A 27,621-nucleotide genomic window follows, 5' to 3' on the forward strand; every position below is an offset into this window, starting at 1 on the left:
CCATTCGATGTACATGCACTGTAATGGGTTTACTTTATTTTTACTTTTTTTTCTTCTATATTATGTCTCTTTGCAAAGAGGAGGTAGACCATCTCAAGGTTCAAGATTGTTCAATGTCCTTTTCACAATACAAGTGTAAAGGAGAACAAAATAAATGTTGCTCTGGGTGCACCACAGAGAGAAAACACAAGATATGTCCATAAAGTGACACTAGGCACAGGAGTGTCTGTACATCAGGTGACTGACAGGAAACGATACCATGGTGGTGGTTAGGGGCTGTGGAGGGGTGGGCTAGTGGGTAGAAGAGTTGATCAGCTTTATTGCTTGGGAAAGTAAACTTTTTTTTCATCTGGTGGTCCTGGCATGGATTCTGTGTAGCCTTCTCCCTGATGGGAGTGGGACAAACGGTCCATGAGCGGGGTGGGTGGGATGCTTCATGATGTTACTGGCCCTGTTGCAGCACCTTTCTGCATACTTATGCCCTTGGTGGCAGTAGGCTGGTGCCTGTGATGCACTGGGCGGTTTGATTACCTAATGCGGAGTATTCCCATCCGCTGCAGTACTGTTTCCGTACCATGCACTGATGCAGTTCGTTCGGATGCTCTCGATGCGCTTCAGTAGAAAGACTCGAGTATAGATGTGCACAGTCCAGCTCTCTTCAGCCTCCTCTGAATGCAGAGGCATTGGTGACCTATTCCTGATTGTGTGAGATGTATACTGGAACAATGAGAGGTTGTGCAACGTGTGCACTCTCTGGTTTCAAACTGCTTGCAGTTTCCACTGCTGTGCCACCGATACAGGGATGCAAGTTCTCCAGAAGTCAATAACCATCCCCTTTGTCTTATTGGCATTGTTCTTGTTCCTTTCTGCGTCCTGTCTCGTTGTGCCATTCCTTTAACATTTTTGTCTGTTTTTTATGACGCTGAGTTGCCAGCTTGACGTTCAGCCTGGTACGTATGGAAAATGTGCAAGGATTCGAACCTGGGACCACTTGCCTCAAGGTCCATTGGGGATGCCAGTTGGTTCTTGTTGACATTGAGGAAAGTGTCAGGTTGTTGGTGATGAGTCCCATTACTGTTATGTCATTGGCATACTGGACAATGTGTTCTGTCGGGTGTTTGGCTGTGCAGTCATGTATGAGCAGAGTGTACAGCAATGGGCTCAGCACTCAGTTCTGGATGGCATCTGTGCTGAGGATGATGGGGAGGGAGGAGCGGTTGTGCATCCTGACAACTTGGGTCTGTTGGTTAGGAAGTCCAGCACCCAGTTGCACAGAGATGTATTCAGACTGAGGAGCAGGAGTTTGTTCACCCAGGTCTGTGGGGACAAGCTGAACTGAAATTCAGAGGCGGCATTCTAACATAAGTGCCCTTGTTTGCTGGGTTTGTTAAGGCCAGGTGCCTGACAGCTGCTAAGGCATTTCATGGAGTGGTTCTATCGGTAAACATAAAGATGAATGTCCAGTGTGGCAGGAATGGAGATTTTGAAATGTGCCATTACCAGCTGTTCAAAGCATTTCATGGTGATTGGCATCAGTGCCATCGGGCAGTAGTCGTTTCGTTCTGAGGGCGTAGAGTTCTTTGGTACGGGGATGATGGTGGCTGATTTGAGGCATGAGAGGACAGCAGCCTGGGTGAGTAAACTCGGTAAGCTGTTGCGCTTTCTCCCTGAGTACTCAACTTGGGGTGTTGTCTGGCCCGGACACCTTATGGGAGAAGACCTTCTGCAGTCCTGCTCACGTCTGCTGCTGTCACAGACTGGCTGCTCATCTGGGAGGGGCCAGCATTGTGCTGCATGTCTTGAGGTGTACATAAAAGTTATTTAAAGTATCTGCAAGGGAGGCACCACAGATACAGTCAACACTGTTTTCCCTTGCATGGTCAGTAATACCCCTGATACCCAGCCTCATACGCTGGGGGTCGTTCCTAATCTTTTCGTTGAGCATGGACAGTCTTAGCCCTACCCTTGTGGCCTCAGATGAGGTTTCTCATTGCTACTCTGAGAGCTGTTCCGTCATAGGACTTGAAGACAGTGTCCCGAGCATTTAACGAGTAGTGCACCTCAATGTTCAGCCAGGGCTTCTGATTCAGCCGTGGAATGACTGCTCTTGAGGTACCAAAGTCATCCACATATGTACTGATGTAGCCAGTGACAGATGAGACATATTCTTCGAGCTCTGTGTCTTCTCTGTTTGTGTTGGCCTCCTGAACATCTGCCAGTTAACAAAACATCCCTGAAGTAAAGAGACTGCCTGATTAGGCTAAATAGTGATGTGTCTCTTGACTGGTTTCTCCATTTTCAGCAGCTGCCAGCCAGATGTATCTGGCTGAGTGGTGTCCACCCAACATCTGTGTGAAACGTTGTCGTAGGAAGGCAGCATTCATTATCAGGAACCCCCACCACCCAGGATATGCCCTCTTCTCACTGCTACCATGAGGAAGAAAATACAAGAGTCTCAGGACTCACACCACCGGGTTCGAAAAGTTACCACCCCTCAACCATCAGGCTCTTGAGCCAAAAGGGGATAAATTCACTCAACTTCACGCTCCATCATTGAAATATCTTCATCTCATGTTCTTGCTTATTTATTTGTTATTAGTTCTTCTTTTTGTATTTGCACAGTTTTCTCCTGCACTAGTTTGACAAGCTTTCATTGATTCTGTTATGGTTATTGTTCTATGTCCGCAAGAAAATAAATCTCAGGGTTTTATATGGTGACATGTATGTACTTAGATAATATAATTTACTTTGAACTTTTAACATTATGGAGAGGTGATCAGGGAGGCCAAGATGAAGGCGTGGGATGGCTTTGTAAGTCCATGCGTTGCGGATGAGATTTTAACTGTGCAGGAAGGATCTTACACAGGAAGATGAAGGCGTGGGATGGCTTTGTAAGTCCCTGCGTTGGGGATGAGATTTTAACTGTGCAGGAAGGATCTTACTCAGGAAGATGAAGGCGTGGGATGGCTTTGTAAGTCCATGTGTTGTGGATGAGATTTTAACTGTGCAGGAAGGATCTTACACAGGAAGATGAAGGCGTGGGATGGCTTTGTAAGTCCATGCGTTGGGGATGAGATTTTAACTGTGCAGGAAGGATCTTACTCAGGAAGATGAAGGCGTGGGATGGCTTTGTAAGTCCATGCGTTGTGGATGAGATTTTAACTGTGCAGGAAGGATCTTACACAGGAAGATGAAGAGCTACTGGAGAACGAACTCCTGACAACGCCTCCAAACTCCACGAAATGGCAACGGGGAACCCACGTGTTTCTCTGTTTTGACCACGCCCCGTTCGTCACGTCACAGATCAAATGTTTACCGAATTTTTGTTGCAAGCCACCTGTTTGGCTCGCGCTTTGGAAGCCGACACTGATTCGCTGGAGTGTTCACCAATAAGGGACCTCAATTTGTCTTTGCCCCCCCCCTTTCGATTTAAAAACTGAATCCCTCCGCGGTAAAGAGTATACGTAATTATGTGTTTTCCTAACCCAAGGAAAAACCTACATATTCACCAGATTTGTTCATTTGGTTGAGGGCTTTGCTTGTTCTATGTGGAGTAACAGGTTTTTAAGTGGAGATAAATGAGGTCTACTTTCCTCGGCGGAAGGAGCGGTAACGAGTGCGGCGGCGAGAGGTGCGCGGGAAAGTTCTGGCGCTAGAAAAGTCAGCGGTTAGGCGGGAGGTTGCTGACTAACGTTGGGCAGGTGCCGTGTCCCCACCATGGTGATACTGAGGAGCGGCGCGTCGCTTTGCCTCGACTCCAGCTCGGAATTCATCGCCTTGTCAGACGGTGACACCTCGTCTTTCGGCCAGAGAACCCAGGATTCATCGGTGAGCGGACACGCGGAACTCTCAGGGATGAGGGAGGTCGCTGATCACAGGTTCAGACCACCACGGGCTTGAGTGGCTGTCACCAGGCACCGGCCAATTTTCCCCCGCTGCAAGGTTGGGATCTGGGGCTCTATTCTGTCTCAAATATCTTTTTTTTCCCCCTTCCCCGCCCCCTACCGAGGCTGTCTGGGCGGAAAGGAGGGAAGGCGTTGTTATCAGTGGGCTGACGCGCGCCTTTTCGGCGGAGGGGGTGGGGTTGTTTTGAGGACGGAGTTTCCGGCCGTCCTGCTCTCGGCTGATGTTCATTGAGATGAGGTCGTGCGTTCCTTTCTCCTTCCCTGTTCTTCCGGCCTCCTTGACACTGTCCGCGGCTTCGGAATTAACCGGTCACATGGGCCCAGGGTGAGCTTAGTGCTCCCCCACTTGAAGCCCTTCACTGTCCGTCCCTGCCGCTTTTCACTCCTATCCACTCACTTCTGACACCCCACCCACTTCCCTTGCTGCATTAAATTGGACGATTAATGTAGTTTTGCGAACTGCCCAGTCATATATGAAAGGAGCCGTTTCCCAGCATTCATAGCTACACTGAAAGTCCTCTATCTCCACCACAGCGCCTTTCGCATCGCCTGAATAACACTAGCCACATCAAATGGCTGTAAAAGCTGGGGGCATAGTCATTACTTCCCACCCACTCCAGAAAAATATATTGTTATTCATTATTTTATGTCTGCACGCTGCTTCTCCTTCTACTTTAATTGCGCCCTAATTTTTTTTCAATTACAAGATAACGTTGCTTTTTGTTATGACTATGCTGGCAGCCAGTTCTGACCAGACTGAATTCTTGGTTTCCGACATTGATTACAACTGGGTAAACAAATTAATTGGTATAACCATTTTTATAGTATTATTACATCGCACAACAATTTTTGAAGTGTTGATTCCTCAGAATTTTTTTGTTTGTTCATGGTAGACGCTTGAAGCTGAACACAAAGTATATTTTCAGACTACTTGTGAGTGGGAAGTTGGTTGATCGGGAAGCTTTTTAAATCCAACAAAAGGCGACTAAAAAAGCTATGAAAGCAGCCCAAATGTTGGAGAAACTCAGTAGGCCAGGCAGCATCTATGGAAAAGAGTAAAAGATGTTTTGGACCGAGACCCTTCAGCAGCACCCTCCAGCATTTGGTGTGTGTGTCATTTCCAGCGTCTGCAGATTTTCTGTTTTTTATTTTAAAACAAAAGGCTATAAGAAGGGAAAAGATTTATTAAGTGGGCAAACTAACAACGTAAAGCAGAATACTAAAAGTTTTTTTCAGTTTTACAAAGAGAGGTGAGAGTTGATACTGGGCCACTGGAAAATTATGCTGATGAGGGTGATGGGTGATAAAGAAATGGTAGATGAACTGAATGGGTTCTTTGCATCTGTCTTCACTGTGGAATTCACTAGCAGTGTGCCTGAGGCCTGTGAGGGTCAGGGAGCAGGAGTGAGTGCTATTGCTATTACAAAGGAAAAAGGGCTGGGCAAACTCAAAGGTCTCAAGGTGGATAAGTCAGCTAGACCAGATGGACTATATCCCAGAGTCCTGAGAGAGGTTGCTGAAAAGATAATGGATGCATTGGTCATGATCTTTCGAGAATCACTTGGTTCTGGCACGTCCCAGAAGACTGGAAGATGGCAAATGTCACTCCACTCTTTAAGAAGGGAGGAAGGCAAAGGAGATGAAATTACAGGCCAGTTAGCCTAACCTCAGTGGTTGGGAAAGTGTTGGAGTCTGTTATCAAGGATGAGGTTTGGAGATACTTGGAGACTAATGATAAAATAACTCAAAGTCAGCATGGTTTCTTTAAAGGGAAATCTTGCCTGACAAATCTGTTAAGAGTTTTTCGGGAAGTAACAAGCAGGGTGGACAAAGGAGGGGCAATGGATGTCATTTACCTGGATTTTTAGAAGGCATTTGATAAAGTGCCACTCATGAGGCTGCTTAACTAGATAAAATCCTGAGGCATTTCAGGAAAGATACTGGCATAGATCGAGGAATGGCTGACAGGCAACAGGCAGTGAGTGGGAATAAAAGGAGCCTTTTCTGGTTGACTGCCAGTGACTAGTGGTGTTCCTCAGGGGTCGGTATTGGGACCGCTACTTTTCACATTGCTAGTGATATTGATAATGGAATTGATGACTTTGTGGCAAAGTTTGCGGATTTTACAAAGATGGATGGGAGATAGCTCGTGCCAAGGAAGCAATGCGTTTGCAGCAGGACTTGATCAAATTGAAGAATGGGCAAAAAAAAAGCCGGATAGAATACAGTGTTGGGAAATGTATGATAATGCATTTTGGTAAAAGGAACAATGGTCTGGACTATTATCTAAATGGGGAGAAGGTTCAAACATCAGGAGATGCAGAATGACTGGGAATTCTCATGTGAGACTCCCAGAAGGTTAATTTACAGGTTGAGTCTGGTACATGTTGGTATTTATTTCAAAGGGAATAGAATGTAAAACCTAAGAGAGAAAGCTGAGCCTTTAAGACACTAGTCAGGCCGCATGGAGTATTGTCAACAGTTTTTGGCCCCATATCTCAGAAAGGATGTGTTGTCACTGGAGAGAGTCCAGAGGAGGTTCACGAGAATGATTCTGGGAGTCAGGGGGTTTACATATGAGGTGCATTTGGCCCTGTACTCACTGGCATGTAGAAGAATATGCGAGGATCCCATTGAAACCTGTTAAACATTGAAAGGACTAGATTAAGTACAGAGGATGTTTCCTCTTGTAGGGGTCTCCAGAACTAGAGGGCACAACCTCAAAACTGAGGGTGACCTTTTGGAACAGAGGAAAGGAGCTTTTTTTGCCAGAGAGTGGGGGCTGAATCTGTGGAATGCTCTGTCACAGACTGTGGTGGAGGCTAAGCCCTTGCAGAAGTGAAAGTTGATAGTTTCCTGATCTGTCAAGGTATCAAAGGATATGGCGAGAAGGCAGGTGTTTGGGGTTGAATGGGATCTGGGATCAGCCTGATGGAATGGTGGAGCAGACTCATTGGGCCAAATGGCCTCATTCTGCTCCTATGTCTTATGATATCACGTAGGAATTTGGAGAAACAAGAAATCAGCTTTTATTGAATATAATGCATTTAATTTCATAATGGTGCTGATGCTTTGCAATAGTTCAAATAAGCTAAAAAAAATTTGTTGATGATTCTCATTTGTACTGTGTCTGAGGCTTCTTGCTCAAGTGTCCAGTGTCAAGTGTCAGCCAGCATTGATAGATTCCAGTGTCTTGATACGGCTTCTCCATTACCTGAATGTTCCGGTGAACCCTTTTACCATGCTCATCGTTGACAGCTTCAGATCTTCCGGGAAGAAGTCTAACTGGGGATGCAGAAAATGAATCTTTAGTGCAAATCTCTTCATGGTTTAGTATGTTTGAACCACGTTGTCAACCAGCTGCATGTAGTTTGGAGCTCTGTTGTTAAGAAAATTTTCAACAACATCCTTGAATGCCTGTCTTTGACTTGTGTGATTTGTGGACCAACAAAAATACTTTCCTTAATCATGGCATCAGTTATTGTGGGAAACACCCATCTCAAATATTGAAATTCTTCATGGAAGTGTATAGCTTTTCTAAAACCATGTAGCATCTACCCTGCCTAAGCATGGCAAGAGGGAAAGCTTTTTAGCTTAAGTTGTGGGCAACATTTTAATTGACTCAAATTATGAATTAACATAACAAATACAGGCAATTTTTTTTAAGGGAAACTTCATGGTGATTTTCATTATCGGCAGCCCAAAATCTGTAAGATACACCCAAGAGTAGTCAGAAGCAAAATTTTTGTTGCCCAGTGTTATCAGGTTTCTACTCAGCAGCCTTGGATGGTAAACTTGCTCAGAGCAAAGAAATGTCTGTAGAGCACAGACCTCCATCTGGCTCTATTTGTTTGCTCTTTCAAGATCAGCACTGGTCACATCTTTTTTAAAAAAAAAAGCATTCGGAGGACTCTTGACCTTTATTTCAGTGGAAGTTTTAACGTAGTCCACTCAAAAAGAAGCAGATACAGATGTCTCTGAGACACAAGAATAGCTTTTCTGTTGCAATACCTATTCTACAATTAACCTGCCATACAGCCAATATATTGGCAATCCATTCTTTATTTAATTCATTGGCAGCAGTCTAAAATCCAAACGTTAGATGATGCTCACTTTCCACATTTGAATTGTTGAATAATTTGTGGTCTGAACTATGTCTGTGTTTATATTAGAAAGTTTTCTTACTGCAAGAAGTATTGTAGGAGAGGCCGATGAGCTCAGGGTGTGGACCAACATATGGAATTATGATATTGTAGTCATCAGTGAGGCCTGATTGCAGGACTGGCAGCTTAATATTCTGGGTTCTGCTATTTCAGATGCGACAGGCAGGGATTAAAAGAAGAGGAGTGGCGTTACCAGTCAGGGAAAATATCATTGTCGTGCTCGGTCAGGACCAACTGGAGAATCTGTCCAGTGTGACGTTATGGGTGGAATGAGGAATAAGAAATGTATAACCACATTAATGGGGTTGTATTACAGATCACTCAATAGTGCTGGATTTAGAGGAACAAATTTGTAGAGAGATCGCAGACTGTTGCAAAGTTGTTTTCATAGGTGATCCTTAACTTTCCACGTACTCACTGGGACTCCAATTCCGTCAAAGGACTAGATGGGATAGAGTGAGTCAAATCTGTTCAGGAAAGTTTCCTTGATCAGTATGTAGAAGTCCCAATGAGAAAGTGCGATACTTGATCTGCTGTTGGGGAATGAGACAGGGCAGGTGACAGAATTGTGTAGAACACTTTTCTCCTGGTGATCATAATGCCTTTAGGTTCAATCGGTACATTTAATATCAGGGAAATGTATACAATAACATTCTAAATTCTTTTTTCTTCATCAGCATCCATGAAAACAGATGAATGTCCCCAAAGAATGATTGACAGTTAAACATTGGAACCCCAAAGCCCCCAAGCAGCAGCAAGGCAACGACCCCCCCCCCCCCCCACCTGCAATAAAAGCATCGGCACCCTCCACTGAGCACTCAAGCGTGAAGCAAACCGTGAATAAAAGCACAGACTTGCATAACCCCAAATTCACCCGTTAACTCGACATACCACAGACTCTCTCTAATAAGGGAAAAAGGGGTGTCCCCACATCACAGTGAGAGGGGAGACATAACAAACATGTTAAAAGTCTGTTGCATCGCTTTTTCCAAGCTCTACATCCAGAGAATCGGCCCCGAGGCTCTGGTCTCTGGTCACACAACTGGCAGCTCACCTGCTGCGCCTGATATTCCATGTTCTCCCGTGATGCCTTACTCAGACACTGACCTCGAATCAGCCCATCTCCAGAGCCACCAAAATCCCTGAAAGCACGCTAGTCTTCCAGGCCGCATCCTTGGGATATCAAAGAGCGGCCGGTCATGAGGCTCTGAGAGTGGGTCCCATTCCTGCAAAGAACTGAGCTCTGAGCGTAATCCAGGTCAGGGTCTTCAAAAGAACTTAATGGGGGGAAAAAAAGAGATATCAAAGATAGAAATAAAACTGTTTCTGAAGATGCAAGCAAAGGAGTTTAGCGCCATCTTGACTTTGCTCTGCCCTCCTGCCTATGGGAAGAAGATGGGTCTGGTCTGCGGGTTGAGGTTTTTTGGTGTTGGTATCAGAAAAGATTTGGCAAGTGTGGATTGGGACAGTCTATTTTCTGGCAAAGGTATACTTGGCAATTGGGAAGCTTTCAAAAGTGAAGTTTTGAGAGTACAAATCTTTTATGTGTCTGTCACAATAAAAGGTAAAGATAACCGGTTCAGAGAACCTTTGTTTTCAAGCGATATTGAGGCCCTGGTTAAGGGGGGGGAAAAGGAGGTGTATAACTTATAGGCTGATAGGAACAAATGAGGTACTTGTAGAGTATAAGAAATGCAAGAGACCACTTAGGTCAGGAGGGATAAAAAGGCACGTGGCTTGGTGATCAAGGTGAAGAGGAATCAATCTTGAGGGTTTCTACAGAAATGTTAAGAGCAAAAGGGTTGCAAGGGACAAAATTGGTCCTTTTGGAAGTTCAGAATGGTAATCCATGTGTGGTGCCAAAAAAGGTGGAGGAGAACTTCGCTAAGTTTCTTTGCAGAGTCGAAAGAAGTGAGATGGACCCTATAGAGATTACTGAGGAGGAGGTGTTTGCTGCCTTGAGGCAAGTTAGGGTGGATAAATCCCCAGGGCCTGACAAGCGTTCCCTCTTTACCTGTGGGAGGGAGGCAAGTTCAGAAGTTGCCAGGCCGTAGCAGAGATATTTAAATTCAACTTAGCGACAGTGAGGTGTTGGAGGATAGCTAATGTTGTTCTGTTTAAGAAAAGCTCTAAAAATAAACCAGGAAATAATAGACTAGTGAGCCTGACATCAGCAGTGGGAAAGTTATTGGTTTGTAATCTAAGAGACTAGAGTATTTGGACAGACGTGGACTGATTAAGGGTAGTCGGCATGGCTTTGTGCATGGTATGTAATGTCTAACCAATCTTATGGAGTTTTTTGAGTAATTTACCAGGAAAGTTTATGTAGGCAAGGCAGTGGATGATGGACTTTAGCAAGGAAAATGACAAGGTCCCAAATGGCAGGTTGGTCAAGAGGGTTCAGTTGCTTGGCATTCAAGTTGCGGTAATGAATTGGATTTGTGGGAGAGGCCAGAGTGTAGTGGTAGAGGGTTGCCTCTCTTACTGGAGGCCTGAGACTAGTATTGTGCCACAGTGATCGGTGTTGGGTCTGTTTATCATCTCTTGTATATCACTGATGTGGATGATAGTGTGGTTAACTGGGTCAGCAAATTTGCAGATGACAGCAAAATTGAGGGTGTAGTGTACAGCGAGGAAGACTCGGAGCTTGCAGTGGGTCTGGACCAGCTGGAAAAATAGGCTGAAAGGATGGAGACAAGTGTGAGGTGTTGAACTTAGGTAGTACCAACAAGTATAGGTCTTGTGTAGTTAACAGTAGGTCACTGAGGGATCGAGAAATACAGGTCCATAATTCTTTCAAAGTTGTGGCACAAGCCGATAGGGCCGTTTTTTTAAAAAAAAGCTTTAGGCACATTGGCATTCAATGTATTGAGACAGGAGATGTGATGTTATTGTGAAGTTGTATGAGATGTTGAGGCCTAATTTGGAGTATCGTGTGCAGTCTTGGTCACCAAGATGTAAATAATGTTGAAAGAATACGGAGAAAAATTATAAGGATGTTGCTGGGACTGATCTGAGTTATAGGGACAGTTTGAACAAGTTAGGATTTTATTCCTTAGAATGCAGAAGATCCAAGGGGAAACTTGATAGTGGTATATGAAATAATGTGGTATAGGCTTTTTCCACTGAGTTTGGGTGGGACTATAACTGGAGGTGATAGATTAAGGGTCAAAGGTGAAAAGTTTAAGGGGATCATGAGGGGAAACTTCACTCAAAGGGTCATGAGTGAGGAATGAGCTATCAGAAGAAGTGGTGCAAGTGAGCTTGATTTCAACTTTTTAAAGAAGGTTGGATAGGTACATGTATGACAGGAATATGTCATATTCCTTGACATATGACAAGGAATATCTGGTCCTTGTGCAGGTCAGTGGGGGTGGAGCAGGCAGTTTAAATGGCTTGCCACAGACTAGATGGGCCAAATATCCTGTTTCTGTGCTGTACTTTTCTATGACTACGACTCTAAGACTATAAGACATGGAGCCGAGCAGAGTTTGGCCATTTAGCTCATGGAGTCGGCTCCACATTTGACCACAGCTGATTTATTTGCCCTCTCAATCCCATTTTCCTTCAATCTCCCTGTAATCTTTAAGATCCTTATTATTCAAGAACCCAGTGACTTGGCAGCTATGGCTATCTGTGGCAATGAACCCCACAGTTTTCCACCCTCTGGCTAAAGAGATCCTTCATCTCTGTTCTAAAGAGATGTCTTTCTATTCTGAGGCTGTATCCTCCAGTCCTAGACTCTCCTGCTATTGGAAACATCCTCACCATGTTCACTCTATCTAGGCCTTTAATATATTTTTATAGGTCTCAATGAGAATCCCCGATTATTCTTCTGAGCTCCATTGAGTACAGGCCATGAAACGCTCCTCGTACGTTAATTATTTATTCCTGGGACCAGTTGAACATGTAAAGCGAGGGGGAGGTTCAGCACACAACCCTCTGCAGATAGATTCAAACTCCTGCAGCTATTGAGCTTCCCTCATTAATTCCAGTTTGATCTGGAATCTCCACTTCATCTGTGAAATGGCTTCCTGCACCTCTTGTAACTTACTTGGTCTCTAGACTTGAAAGCATCTGATCAGACCCTCAACAAATTTCGGATCTCATGGTTCATCCAGGACTTCTGATTGGGGAAGACTGGATGATTCAGTAGGGACACAATCATCTCTAGCTGTTTTGATAAAGTCCATTACACCTGAGGTGTATTCATACAGGTCCACTGATCAAAGCAACCCCGTTATCGTTCCTCTACCTCTCACATCCACCTTCAGTTGAGCTCATCTCTGGAGTCTTGCTTTTTAGTCTGTGCCTGTATGCAGGTAGGGGGAGGAAGGCTGAGTGATACAGTTTACCAAAATGTGGCCTGGGCAAGGAATGTTAGTCATTTCTTATCTTGGTGTAACAGTGCTGTATTTATTATGTTGAGACCTCTGGTACTGCAGCTTATATGCTGGTAATTTTGTTTTTGAACAGATTTTCCTGTAGTTGTATTTGTTTTGAGGATAGTTTGATGGAAGTTGTAGACTAGGAAGAGGATAATCAATGTACAAGCAGAAATTGGTAAACCATAAAAGACTCCACTTGACAGTCTGTTAGAACTGTTAACCATTTTCCCACATTCCTGAAGAAAGGGTCAGTCTTGAGGTATTACAATGGAGTACGTTATTTTTAAAAGATCATCTGGATTATCTGGGACTGAGGCTGTGTGTTCCATTACTGCTCAGATTTGCAGATAAATTCGTAGCCTACCTTGCGACAAATGTTAATAAATATTTTTGACAAGTGTTCTATTTTTTTACAGAAATATTTATCTGGGAATGTGGAGGAAAGCAGCAATGATAATTTGTTCTCTGCTTTCAAGAGGAGCAATCAGTTGCATCTAACTGACACCTCCTTGGATTCGAAGTGCAATGAAAAAAGCACGGAAGAGTCATGTGATAATGGGTTAGAGGAACAGCCATTTATCAGGTAAGCAATTGAACACAACTATTCTGACTATGATTGTTCTACTCTTACAGGTTTTCCACTGCAATATTTATATTTTTTCATATGTACTTAGTACTTTGCTTAACACACAGGGTGATTATCAGGAATGAGGGCATTTATAGACCCAGCACAAAAAGTTACAAATGGACTGCTGTGATGAGAAGCTGTTACAAGCTCCTACCTTTCCTGCTACTGTGATGTGATACTGGGTGGTGGGGAAACTGGTTGCTCTCCTCTTTGAATGTTGCTGTGTCAGGTACCTGTTGTATATTTAGTAATGGTGTCGAGAAGCTACCTGTGAGGGCTGGCGTTGATGGGGGACTAGGACAAGTGATGCATCTACTTAGTATTGGGGTAGCAGGGCTGAAGACTGCATCTTGGTCATCAGGGTAAGTGTGGGCCATTGTTCAATTGACACCTCTGCTCTATGTTAACAGATTGCTGGCATTCCACAGCCCATCCCATCACTTCTCTTGTGTGTCTCCCCTTTCCCTTGTTTGGCTGCGGAGTTCACCCTGATCCTGAGTAACAAGTTCAAGGCCAGGCACGGTCTTGTTATCCAATTCTCAGTTCTGAGCAGCTGCACCAGTTGAGCCTGCAGGCAGACCCTACTCTCCACGTTGAACTACAATACAGGGCAATTCACAGTTGGATTTGTGCCAGGTTCCTGGCATAGCAGTGTTCATCCCAACAGATGTCTGTCTTAAAACTGTGGAGGGCTATGCATCTGATTGTTCAGGCACAGGGCTAGAAGTATTACAATAAGCACTACTTGGGAGTAATGCTAAGTGGGATGCCAGTGTATTTAAACTTGCCACTAGAGAGCACCATTGCATTATTGTAAATATCATGAATCAATATAACAGACCTGAGTTCTGAAATCTGAGAATCCTGAGTCAAATTGATGACCATGAAAATTGATAAATTGATGTACTGTTTGCATTTGAGACAAAGTGGTGACTATGAAAATTGTGGACAAATTAGTGATCATCTGTCAAAACTCTACTTGTGCAGAAATAGTTCCAGCAGATTGAAGGGGGAGGTACTATGACCCCACCATCTGGAAAAAGAAGACAAACTATTAATATATTCATGGAAAAATACTGGGATTTATAATGAAGGCTGTAATGACAAGAGTTGTGGAAAGAGAAAAATAGGATTGAGCAGAATTAGCATAGATTTATCAAAGATTAATCATATTGGATTAATCTGCTTGTCCTTTGAGGAGCTTATTAGTAGAAGCAATAAAGTGTAACCAGTCAATCTGGTGCATTAATTTTTCACAAGGCTTATTGATAAGGTCCCATTTGGGAAGTTGATCAAGTATGGAGAATGTGAAGTCAGGAGTTGTATATCAGCATGTATTGAAAATTGATGAATAGATATAAAGCAAAGTAGAAATGAATATCCTTCTGAAGTCTGCAGGCTGTACAAGGATGATATTTGGATGCCTCCTATTCACATGTATTAGTGATTTGACTGAGAGGGCCAAATATTGCATTTTATAATTGCTGATGATGCAGAACAAGTGAGTTTGAAGTTGGGGAGGAAATTCTAAAAAGCATTTAAAGGGATGTGATCAAGTTTAGTGAAGTGGCCAGGATATGTTGGAAAGAATAGAATGTGGAAAAATGTGAGGTCGTCTGCAAAACCCGAGTCGAATTTTTTGATTAGAAAATAATAATTTCCTAGGGGTGCTAAGTACCCTTGTACCCATAACTAAAATCTTAGATGTAGATATTAAACCACTTAGGAAGACAAGTGGCATGTACTCTTTATTATGAGGGAATTTGAGTGCAGGAATAACAGTGTCTTAGTGCAATTGTATAGGACTTTGAGACCTCACCTTGTTACAATTTTGGACTCGTCAGGAAAAGGGTGTGTTTGCCTTAGAGCAGGGGTTCCCAACCTCTTTTTTTCTAAATGCCATGGACCCCTACCATTAACCAAGGAGTCTGTGCTTTAGAAGCACTGCTGCTTTAGAAGAAGTGCAGTAAATATGGGAGGTGGATTTGCCAATAGAATGACTAGGCCTGTATTCCATAAAGTTTAGAATAAGATTTTCATGAAAATTCTTAAAACTTTTCAGGATTTATTCAGAAAAATTGTTTGCCCTGGCTGAGGAGTCGGGAACCAGGAGTCACTATTGTAAAGTAGGGTTTAGCCATTTACCACTGAGATGAGGATGAAGTTCCTAACTGGGGGGGGTGGAATGTCGATGGAATTTGGAGCTGTGTACAGGGTCAGCACCATGATCTTGTTGAATGGTAGAACAGACGTGAAGGGTGAAATGACGTATTTGTAATTCTTATGTTCTTTTATTCTGCTGGCTGTGGTAGATGGTTCCACCACTCTTTACATGCACAGGTGTGGGACTTGTTTGCAAGATTCAGATGAGCTGAATCTGTCAATTCACTTCATTGTTGGACTGCAGAAATGTGGAAACCATGAGAGATCTTAAGTAGTGAGCTAATCTTGCTATCATCTAGCCCTTTCACCTTTCCCCTTCCAAAATGTATTTAAACTCTGAAATGAAAACATAGGAACTCTTTTTGTTTTTGCAGACAATCAGTAAGGCTAAAAGTAAAAGGTATCAATAAAGGTAAGTTTCCCCCCGTCCCAAGTAACTTTTATGTATTTTCATTGCAACCAAGTATATTTGAAAATTTGATATTGTTATATTTTGGGGAATTTTCTCAGCTGATAGCCAGTTCTTTTTAAAAGAATAACTTAGTTTTGCTTTAATTCCATTTGGGACTCTTTGTTTTAATTCAACCTGAAAATACAAGGAATGATAGCATGTCACATTGCTCAAAGGTTCTTAGCAAAATTGTAAAACTGTGTGAATCTTTATCTTAAAAGTACAAGCTATTGTTGTCTAATATACGTGGGGTGATTGATAAGTTCGTGGCCTGAGGTAGACGGCGTCAATTTTAGAAAAACCCAGCATATTTATTTTTCCACATAGTCCCCTCCTACATTTACACACTTAGTCCAGTGGTCATGGAGCATACGGATCCCTTCTTTGTAGAAGTCGGCGTCTTGGACCTCCAGAAGTGGTTCACAGCATGGGGTGATTGATAAGTTTGTGGCCTAACGTCGAAGGAGATGAGTTATACAGCTCTCGTTAGGTGCATATGCAGTTCAACTCTTTGAGTGATTATGCAGAAAGTATGAAGTTAATAACATTTCCGTCTACCTTAGGCCACAAACTTATCAATCACCCCTGCTGTGGACTAATTCTACAAAGAAGGGATCCGCATGCTCCACGATCGCTGGACTAAGTGTGTAAATGTAGGAGGGGACTATATTGAAAAATAAATGTGCTAGGTTTTCTAAAATTGACCCCTTCTACCTTGGGCAATGAACTTATCACTCACTCATCCATCGTAGAAACTTCAATTTAACAAATGGTGCTGAAGTGCATCTCCTGAGTAGAATAATACATTTGGCACTTGTCAGGAGAAGGATATGGATGTAATAGTACATTTAAATAATCATGTTTGAGTAAGAGCTACTTTTTTCAGTGATTACTTGGAGATGTGTGTATATATACCTGTCACCTCTGTTTTGGTGATGCCTTTAGCAGAATTAGCTGCTGGTACAGTCTTTAAAAGAAACAAGTCATTCCTCTGTTAATCTGCATTTATCTTTATAACCTGTGTCAATCTAGCCCCAGTCATGTCTTCAATGAATAAAGGAAGTGCTTCTCGTGGTGTACAGCGCAAACACCATACGTTATCCATACAAGGTAAGTTGGAAGTTCTGGAAAAATCTTGACAGTGGTGTGTCTGAAAAGCATATTCAACTTGTATAACATTAGCTCTTCCCCAGTTTATGATATAAAGAAACAAATAGAAAAAGTTGCTCCAGTTCTTTACTGACAGCAAATCAGATAAACAGATGTGCATAAGGAAAACAATGAAAGATGGACAAAGTTCACAACTAGATAAAGTTCTCAAAGTGTTTTAAACTTCGCAATAGCGATGGTGTAGAACTGTCAGGAGATGAAGGAAAACTGAAATAATTTCATGAATTAGGACTGATTATAAGTGTGATTACAGTGAAGGGTGACCAGCATTTCAAGCAGCGACATGGCATAAAATTTCGTGCAGCATGTGGTGAAAAAGGTCAGCAGACAAGGAAGCAGCTTCTAAGTTTATTGCATTCTAAATTTCTGGTGGACTGTATGTATACACATCCTTCATTAAAGGTTATATGTATAACTGAATTGCATACAGTTACAAGAAAAAGTATATTCTGCATTAATTACTCATAAAATGTCTGATCTTCATCTAAGTCACAATAATAGACAAATGCAATCTGCCTAAACTAATAGCACACGAACAATTGTACTTTTCATGTCTTTATTGAACATATTATTTAATCATTCACAGTCCAAGTTGGAAAAAGTATGTGAAACCTTGTATTTTATAACTGATAGGAGCTCCTTCCACTATGCTTCACAGTTGGCATGAGTTTTTGATGGTGTTGGGCAATGCCACTTTTCCTCTGAACATAGCGGTGCGCATTTCTGCCAAAAAGTTCAACTTTGTCTCATCTGTCTACAGAACGTTGTCTCAGAAGTGTTGTGGAACATCCAGGTGGTCTTTTACAAACTTGAGATGTGCACCAATGTTTTTTTTTCTTTGGAGAGCAGTGGTGTCCTTTCATGAACGTTTCTTGTTCAGCGTTTTTCTTAGTGGACACATAGAGTTTTTAGAAAGTTCTGGAGATTTCTGCAGGTTTTCTGCTGTTACCCTTGGGTTCATTTTCACCTCCTTCAGCATTCATTGATTGGAACACCTGACTCCAAATTGCTTTTGTAGAAGGCATTTCCCCAGAAATCCACATACTTCTTTGAACCTAGACTATAATTGTTTAAATGGTGTACTCAGTATTGAAGAGAAGTACTTTGTGTGTAGGTTTAAGCTGATTGTGTTTGTCTATTATTGTGATTTAACTGAAGATCATACCACATTTCATGAGTAATGCAGAAAACCAGGTAATTGCAAAGGGTTCACAAACTTTTTTTCTTGCAACTGTATGTCATCATGCTACATTCTCATCTTGCCCTACTATTGTCAGTGACTTATTCAGATGTACCACCAGATCCTGTGCTGTTCCTGCACCCTTTTTTAGAACAGTATCATTTATACTATGCCTTATTCTTCCTACAAAATATGTCACCTTGCACTTTATTGCTTTGAGCTTTATCTGTTATACTTCTGACCCTTCCACTAGCCTATTTATGTTCAGTGTCTGCAAATTTAGAAACTATGGTTTGAGGCCTTGAATCCAAGTCATTATTATAGCAGGGGTGGGGAGAGGGGGTTCCCAATACGGATGACCACTATTTGACTTCCTCTTGTCTGTTTAGTCATTTATGTATACCATAATTGCATAGCTTGCTGACAAACCTATTGAAGCACTGAATCAGAAAGCTTTCCTGAAGCCCATTGCATTTTATCAAATCTATATATTAGCTCTTCAAAAAACCAAGGTTTGCTTTTAAGAAATCCATGCTTGCTTGCCTTGTTTCTCTTTCTTCAGCCAACTCTCAATCCTATTCTGCATCAATTTTTTCCATCTACTGAAATTAAGCTGACTGGCCTACAGTTGATGGGCTTATCCTTGCTCCCATTTTAAAAGGAGAGTAATATTTACACCTGTCAAATCCGCTTTGCATTAATCCTATATTCTAAGAACATTGGTAGATATTGACTAGAATCCCTGCTGTTTCCTCCCATACTTCCCTCAGAAATCATCTTGTTGGTGACTTTTCTATCAGATCCTGTGCTAACATCTGGTATTCAACTGTCTCCTATCACCATCTCAATTACTTTGGAAGTAGCCAAATCCCTGATACAGAATGCAAAGTTCACATTTTGTGCCTTAATAGTGCCCTTAGTATGCATGTGAAAATGCCCATTTATGTGCTTCATGGGTTCCATTCCTCTATGTTCTAGCCTTTTGTACTTTATTACGCCAATAGAACTCCTCAATCCCCATTTATTTTATCAACTATGTGCATTCTTTGCTTCTCTTTTTAATTTTCATTTGCTCATAGCATTGTTTGGAATCAGCCTGGTTCTTCCAAGTTTTTGTAGCCCTTTATGTCATATGCAGTTTAACCTCATATTAACCTTGGCTAAGTTTTGTCATGAGAGCCACTTATGACCTCCTACCCACACCCCAGAACATGAACCATGGGGGAGAAGACACGGCTTGCTCTCTTTGTCAAGCACCTGGATCACTAACGGGATGCACCACGAGCCTCAGCCAGGGGCGGTTTATTTGGCGGCATAACCAAGTTCTCAGATAGCTGGCTTCAATCAGAGGCAAATCACCACTAATGTTCTCCTACAAACATCGGCAAGAGATGTTCATGTCACATGATTTGTACCAGCAGGCCAACCTCCAGAGCACCATATAACATCAAAAGAGGTAAGCCTTCTGCAGGTTGCTCGGGAGTGGAAAATGGACGTAGACTTGGGGGAAAAAAAGCTTGTGTTTCCCCCAGACATTGCGGCTATAGCACTGGCCAGACATAGTCCTGTGGTCCACAACAGCCAAGCTGGCATATGTTGTGGATTTGACAGTACCATGGGAAGATGGTGTTGAAGAAGCTAATGAGAGGAAAAAGACCAAGTACTCTGAACTGGCAACTGAAGGTGCCCAGAACGGCTGGAAGACCAAGATTTTCCCTGTAGAAGTGGGATGCAGGGGATTCGTGGCTACATCTATAACCAGTCTATTGAAGAAGGTGGGGGTGAGGGGTGTCTCCCTCCAACAAGCAATCAAGTCCTTGTCAAATGCGGCAGAAGAAAGCAGCAATTGGATTTGGTTTAAAAGGAAAGACAACAACTGGGCTGCAAGATGAAGACAGGAGGGTATGGAACTGAGGGGGGTGTATCTGGGATGCCAGATAGCACCGTTGAGCCCTCTGGAGATGTGGTGGGCTTATCAACAAAATGTCAAAGAAGGAGGGTGCCCATCTGATGAGGTACCTACCCTCCTTGTCACCACTCCAAGCCCACTACCAACATTGAGAGACTTGCATCAAGAGAACTCTGCTTGTTTTGGGGAAGTACTACAGTTCTGTCTTAAATCTTCTCTTCTTTGCAGGCAGCCAGCCCATTGTTACGTTACAGTTTTGCCTGCCAGTGTTTTGTTTCAAACTTAACTAAACTAGATCCACTCATTTCATTAAAATTGACTTCCACGGATGAATTACTTTTAATCTTGTTCCTTTTTTGTCCCCCTGTAGGTTGTAACATTATCTCCTTAGCATATTCAGACTCCAGAACCACATCTAGCAATGCTGACTACACTGGATGAAAAACTAAGTGCCCTGGAAAAATAACCATCACACATTTTAGAAATTCTTCACCCTTTGCTCTTAACGTTATGATGGTCTTAGTTTACATTAGAATCGTTAAGACCCTCCCCCCAACTACTTTTTTTGTACTTTGACAGTTTTCCTGCACATTTGATGCGTTGTATTAATTCCCTTCACTGCCGATCACACACAAAGACTGTAATGCTTCCTTTACTGTTTGACTGTTTCACTGATCTGTTTAAACAAATTGTATTTGACTTCTTTTTCGTCCCTCTCTCCAGCGGAATATTCTTTAACACTTTTCCTTGTTTCTTTCCTTCCCATATGCCTTGTAATTAGAAATATTTAATGCTCAGTTCTGTCTTTTTTTCCCCCGCAGTTTCTGCTATCACGATGTCGTACTTCTATTTGAGCCTGTTTTTCATCAACACTATTTATCTCACTCTCCACATTCACATGCATGCAGGATAACCAAACTTGTGTATTGAATTGCTGTTTTAATTGATCCCTTTAAAATCCTTGCACTAATCTAATCTTGCATAAAATAGTTTCCCCACTTCAATTTTCTTGGGTTTTTTTTGCTTTTATATTTTGTATTAGTTTTCTTTGACTTTACTTTCTCTGGTGTACTTTAATCATAGGTGAGACAAGTATTAATGAAATATGTTGAGCATGGTTAATGGTAATGCATGCTATCCTTTCCAATGAATACAGCTCCCAACACCCGATCAGTCCAGTGCAGCAGATCAAAAATGGAAGTGAATAGAGAGCAAGAAGGTGGTACTGATACAGAGGTGCGGCGCAGCTGTCGGCTCCGAAGAAATCGCTACAATACTTTAAACCAATCTGTGCTCTTTGATAAATTGATCACAAAGTAAGAGCTGAGAAAATCTTCCTGCTTAAGATTCAGTTATTAGGAATTGATCTATTGCTGTCTCTTACCAGAAACTTTTTTTTTCAACATTGACCAGCACTGCTGAAGCAGTTTTGCAGAAAATGGATGACATGAAGAAACTGCGTCGTAAGAGAATGAGAGAATTGGAGAATTTAAGAGTACTCAACGATACAGAAGAAGAAGAAGTAGGTTTATACTTTGGGCAACACATAATTTTAGTCTTGTGTTGCACTGAGTAAAGCTTTATTATTGAGATTTAAATGGTTTTCTGAGCTGCATGTAAAAGTTATCCTAATGATTTATTTATTTATTGGAGGAATGGTAGGAGAGTTATTCTGGTGCCCTGGTAATTATTCCTCAAACAGTGACATAAATCAGATCATCTGGTTGCATTGCTCTTTGTGGGAGTTCGCTGTCTTATTTCCTACATTATATTTCCTACATTACAATCATAGTTGCAGCTCAGACACTCCAGTGGCTCTGAAATGCTTTGGATTACCATGAAATGGTTATGAAAAGTACTTCAGATATGCATGTCTGTCTTTTCCATTGGCCACTTTTTAAGCTCTCTTGTTTTAACCAAGGTATAAAACTGAGTGAGGCCAAACATGGTCCTCTCAGACGGGTAAACCTCTTAAGATTTTGCATCAGTGTTCTATTGATACTGTCCTTTCCCTATTTATGAAGGAGAATCTGGATGTGTTTTCATGTGTGAAAAAGAAAAGAACAACTCAAACAATAGATGAAGAAACCTCGGAGGATCATGAAGATGGTAGTGGTGGTAAGGGACATTAGTCAAGCATAAACAATCCTGTGATTTCCTTTTGAAGAAACCTTTTTATTTTTCTAACACATTTTGTGTCAAAGTGCAACTAAAGTCTTTGTGCTTGAAGTGCCGTCAATGAGTGGGACTGAATTAGTTACGTTTCAAAGAATCACAATGTACGTTAATTACAACAGACTGGATTACCAAGGCTTGTGTTATAGGTTTCTATCTACTATCGACTAGTGTCTAATGTCTTTCCTTTGTGAACAGTACTATATGCTGTTAAAACTACTGTTATAGTACCTGTATGTTTTTATATTCTGTATTATTATGCCCTAATTTGAATTAGTTACTTTCATGCATCTCCCATTGTTTATTGAGTTAGACTACCATCTAGTTATTCTTTAAATAGTTAGTTTTGTTTGAAAATCCGCTTGATTGTATGCTCTTAAAAGCCTGACCTCAGACTTCTGATTAATAAAGCTTCTGTGAAATGCCTTGTAATGTTCCATCACAGTAAACGGGTTGCATAGATGGAGATTTTTGAAAGAGTTGACTATTTGTCTACTTTCAGAAAATTTTAATTAACAAGTAATTATGTCTCAATCTTTAATCATAGAGGAAATTGAAGATAGAGAAGAGGATGGTGAAGAGGACACGCCAAAGCGCTACTATTTACGCCAAAGAAAAACTATTGAGAAATACCAAGCTCCAGGTATATCTGCTTTACATCTGCTGTTGTCCAACACTGGTCAACTTTTAATCTTTTCCTTGTTTGCTTTCTCCCTAGGGAATGTGTACTTCCTTGCTTTGGCTTCTTCGTTTCTGATCTTTAATATATTTCCGATTTAGCTGCTGAAATGAATCAGAATGGACTATTTCGCCTAATTTGTCCATGCTGACTCAGGTGGGGAGGGTTCCCTTGTTAATTCAGTTGCCCAACACTATGCCTAGGTCAGGGGTCAGCAACCTTTACCACTGAAAGAGCCACTTGGACCCGTTTCCCACAGAAAAGAAAACACTGGGAGCCGCAAAACCCGTTTGACATTTAAAATGAAATAACACTGCATACAACGTTTTGTTTTGCCTTTATGCTATGTATAAACAAACTATAATGTGTTGCATTTATGAAATTGATGAACTCCTGCAGAGAAAACGAAATTACATTTCTGCATGCAACAGAAACATTTTGAACTCCGAAAAAAAGACGTTAGGTTAAAGGTTACTTTTAAGTAAAATACTCAACGTCTATTTGAGTCCTTCTTGTATTTATGAAAAACGCCAAACTTAAATTTGCCGCCAGCAGCAAATCAAAAATAACATCAGCCAGCTGTCAGCCTGAAAAATAAAAGGACTATTTCACTGAACAATGAAAACATATGAATATACGTAAAATAATAGGCAATTAAAATATTTATCATACTTGTTCAGGTTGACTCACACCTGACAATGCAGTCGTATTCAGTAGGGATGGATCGATGCTTAGGGGAGTGACCGGGAAGGATAATGTGTTTTTTTCCTCTCTGAACTCACAGAAGCGTTTCCCAAACGATGTTTGCATTGCGATGATTGCAGAATGTAAATACTCCGAATTTATCATGTCGTGACATTGTTTGAACTCTCTCAAATTGGGCAAGTGAGACAATGTGCCTTTCTGTAAATCTCTGGCAAGCAACGTCAACTTGCGCTCGAATGCCAAAACATCCTCCAACATGTGCAGGGTTGTACGTCCTTACCCCGTTGAAGAGCTGTGTTCAGCGTGTTCAGGTGCGCTGTCATGTCTACCATGAAGTGTAGCTTTTCCAGCCACTCTGGCTGTTCCAGCTCAGGAAAGTTGAGCCCTTTGCTGCCCAGGAAAGTTTTCACTTCTTCCAGACACGCGACAAAGCGTTTCAGCACCTCCCCTCTGGACAGCCAGCGATAAAAACACGTAGCGGTTGCTACACGCAGTCAGTAAACTGCAGTCAAAGATAGCTTTATTCGAACTAAACAGCCTTGCTTTTAAGCCTCCCTCAACCCGCCCCCCATGGGCGCGGATGCTGCAAAAGACACGTACTCACAAACCCCCGTAGGCTATCTCCCTTAGCCTGAACGCTGGCTAATTGTGAGCCGGTTCGGATGTGTCAGGAAATGGGTCGCCACGTCTTATTTAGATTGTACAAGATCACCATAATCTTCAAATTTAGATTTACATTTCAAAAACTAACAAACTAACATAAAATACATTTTAATTAAATACTGACCATGTAGCGGTGTGCTACACGCAGCGCTAAAATTACGACACGGAGTCGGTAACTGCAGTCGAAGGAAAAAACCTTATTCGAAATCTTCAGCCTCACTTTTAAGCCTCCCTCAACCTGCCCCCACCCCCCCCCCCATGGCGCAGAGGCTCCAAAGCTCTGTGCTCGCAAACCCCCGTAGGCTATCTAATTGTGAGTCGGTTCGGATGTGCCAGGAAAAGGGTCGCCACAACCAATTATTTCCCAAAGTAACAGGGAGCCGCAGCACAGACGTAAAAGAGCCACATGTGGCTCCAGAGCCGCGGGTTGCCGACCCCCGGCCTAGGTAATTCAGGAGCTCATTTCTTGAATTCATCACAGCTTCAAGTGCATTCCAGGTACTTGCCTCTCACTAGATGAAGGAGGTCCTCTCATTTCTCTTGTCCTGGGGTAGCTTTTCGACCAGAAACGTTGACATTTCTCTGCTCCGCCTGCCCATTGGTGCTGCTCAACCTATGGAGTTCCTGCAGCAAATTGTTGCTCTGGATTCCAACATCCTCTAGAGTCTCCTCGCATTCCTTTTGAATATCTTCTCTTACCCTAAATCTCTGTCCTCTGGTGTTATCTTAAAATTCCCTGCAGAACATTTATTCTATACCCCTCATAATTTTATGCACCTTTGCTATATCCTCTTAATCTCCTCTGCTCTAGGGAGAACCAGTTGCTCGAGTCTCATCTAAAGATCAAGATGCTGAGGCAGAGGGCAAATTGGTGTTCAGCTTACTGTCTGAGGGGCTTTACTCACCTCAGTGTTGAATTGGTTCCATGGCTGTAGCTTGCAGGCGTCGGGCTGGACCCGCTGCAGTATTGAACTGGTTCTGTGCTGCGGCCTGCAGTCACTGGGCTCCTGGATGGGCTCTGTGGTTGTGGTCTCGTTTCTGGGGACTCTCTGGTTTATATTCTCTGTGTTATTTGTTGACATTTTTATTTTTTGCAGGATTTGTTCCTTGGGTGCTTGATGGTCTTTGAGTGTTTTTTTAATGGTGCTTGATTGAGTTTCTGTTTTGTGGCTTGCCTGCAAGAAGACAGATCTCAGGGCTGAAGGTTCAAATGTTCTTTGAACTCTCGAACTGAACTGCTTCAGCTCACTAACATCCTGAATCTCCCCTGCCCCTTTCCAGCAATACTATTTATGCCAAAGGAAAACTGTTGTGAAATGCCACACTCCAGGTGTATATGTTTTGTATCTGATGTGCTGTGTTTTTAGAGAATTCACTGAAATGGTTTGGTTTGATTTGATCCTTGTATTAGAACCAGAAAGAAAGCAAAGAATATTTTATCACACTCCTGCTTCTTCTGTAAGACCAAGTCGTCGATATTGTGCCTCAGGCTCTCGGAATCCCTACTGCAAGAGTAAAATAACCAGGTTTGTAATGAAATTTAATCACAGATCTAGCTACTAATAACTCCAGTAATCCAAAATTTTTGTGACGTTTGTTTAATTCTGAACAGGTGCCTTGCCATTAAAGCATCTTATGGTTTTCTAATGCTATTTGATTTGCACACAGTCAGAAAATACTAATGACACCTGTTGTACGAGTTAGGAAGTATGTAAGTGTGGGCCTTTCCCAGTTTGGTGATCTGGCAATAAAAGTCATTGGAAGAATGACTTGTAGCTTTCACCTGAACAAATGAATTTTTTTCTTGATTTACTACATTTGCACTGGGAAGAGATGGATTAGCTTCTAATTTTTCTTAAAATCCATGGCAACTGGTGGCACCCTGCAAAAAGGGTTTTGTTATGTTTCTATAAAGAATTTAACTTGACTGGTTCTTGTAGAATGAAACCCCTGGATTAGAGGATGTAGGCTGTAAGAGAAGTTGGACAAATTAGTTTTTTTCTGTGGTGTACTGAGGAGAGACCTGATAGGTTCATTAAAATTTTAATGGAAGGGTGGACAATTAAAATCTTTTTCCTTGGGTAAGTGTCAAATACTGGAGGATGTGAATTCAGATGGGAGGGTAAATGCTCAGAAGATGTGTGTGTGTGCAGGTTTTTTAATACATTAATGGGTACGTGGCATGGGTTGCCGGTAGTGGTGGTGAAAGCAGATATGATAGTGGGGCTTAAGAGGCCCATAGACACATGAATATATAAGGAATTTTGGATTGTATGTGGCTAGTGAAATTTAGATTAATACAGTTGTGTTTGGTGTTGATATTGTGGGCAGAAGGGCCCATTCCTGTGCTGTACCATTCAATATTAGTAGAGGAAGTTCAGTACTGGCGTCAGGATGATTCAAGTCTTGAGGGATTCATAATATTTGAACCATAGTCTCCAAGGGAAAAAATGACTGTTTATGTTGGTTTGATCCGTAAAAGATAAAAGAAGGTTGTTTAAAAATAGCAGTGCTACTTTAATTCAATTATAGGTTGTGGTATGCTGGCAAGGTCAGCATTCGTTACTTATGTGACGGTGGCTGTGAACCTTCACCTTGCTGCACTCCTTACGGCATGTATTACCTCACCTGTAAGTAAGAGTGCAGTGTACTTTTAACAGGATGATGTGACTGAGGGAGCCCTGCAGATGGGAGCATTCCCATGTGCCAGCTTCTTTTTAACCTCTGTGACTTTGGGGAAGTCATTTGAGTAGCTGTGGTGGGCTGCTGAAAAGCACCTTGTTAGGTGTGAAGCTTCCAAGTTAATGAGGATTTTTTTTTCACTACTTGAAGGCAAAGGCATGCATTGCATAGCAGTGACTCGACCTCCTCCACTTCATCTTCTGACGAGGAAGTGGAGCACTTTGAGAGAAGAAGAAGCAACAGAAGGAACAGGGCACTTTTGAGGTATGTTGTTTGCAAGTGTGTGAAATAATATTCAGTGTAATTATAAAATCTCAAGGCATTAAGTTGCATAACTTGTGGAGATTTTTAAAATTGGATTTGTCGTTGGGTGTGGAGAAAGAAACTACACTTTTATAAAAAAAAAAGGTATACTTTTATACTTAAACCATTTCCATAGAACAGATAATTGGGCAGCTGCTTAATTGGTCCAAAATGTACTGGTCTCAATGCGTTTCAATTAACTGGATGCCACTATACATCTCACTGTAATTTATAGTTTTAATATTATTGCAATGTACTGCTGCAAAACATTTTACAACACGTCGGGAAGATCAAGGAATTGATTATGGACTACAGGAAGGGGAAGTCAAGGGAACACACAGAAGTCCTCATCGAGGGATCAGAAGTGGAAAGAAGTTGAAACTTGCCCAAGTTTCAAGTTTCTGGGTGTCAATGTCTCTGAAGATCTATCCTGGGTCCAGCATAACTGATACAATTA

At 42.0% G+C, this 27,621-nt stretch overlaps 1 protein-coding gene across 2 annotated transcripts in view; it reads left to right on the forward strand.

Moving 5' to 3' along the window:
• The first annotated feature begins 3,557 nt into the window (after positions 1 to 3,557).
• The window catches only part of LOC132395841 (ATPase family AAA domain-containing protein 2-like), a 52,426-nt gene continuing 28,362 nt past the window's right edge, over positions 3,558 to 27,621 (forward strand). Inside the window, exons 1-10 of one of the 2 annotated variants that reach the window (XM_059972962.1) lie at positions 3,558 to 3,828; positions 12,873 to 13,039; positions 15,622 to 15,659; positions 16,731 to 16,808; positions 21,114 to 21,273; positions 21,371 to 21,479; positions 21,982 to 22,075; positions 22,680 to 22,775; positions 25,591 to 25,705; positions 27,012 to 27,125. In XM_059972962.1, coding sequence (XP_059828945.1) covers positions 3,718 to 3,828; positions 12,873 to 13,039; positions 15,622 to 15,659; positions 16,731 to 16,808; positions 21,114 to 21,273; positions 21,371 to 21,479; positions 21,982 to 22,075; positions 22,680 to 22,775; positions 25,591 to 25,705; positions 27,012 to 27,125 — 1,082 coding nt within the window. In that variant the 5' untranslated portion in view covers positions 3,558 to 3,717. The remainder of the gene's footprint in view (positions 3,829 to 12,872; positions 13,040 to 15,621; positions 15,660 to 16,730; positions 16,809 to 21,113; positions 21,274 to 21,370; positions 21,480 to 21,981; positions 22,076 to 22,679; positions 22,776 to 25,590; positions 25,706 to 27,011; positions 27,126 to 27,621) is intronic. The other variant, XM_059972953.1, reaches the window with a different exon arrangement.

This window comes from Hypanus sabinus, chromosome 1, assembly GCF_030144855.1.
Source record: "Hypanus sabinus isolate sHypSab1 chromosome 1, sHypSab1.hap1, whole genome shotgun sequence".
In the NCBI taxonomy this organism is placed as follows: Eukaryota; Metazoa; Chordata; class Chondrichthyes; order Myliobatiformes; family Dasyatidae; genus Hypanus; species Hypanus sabinus.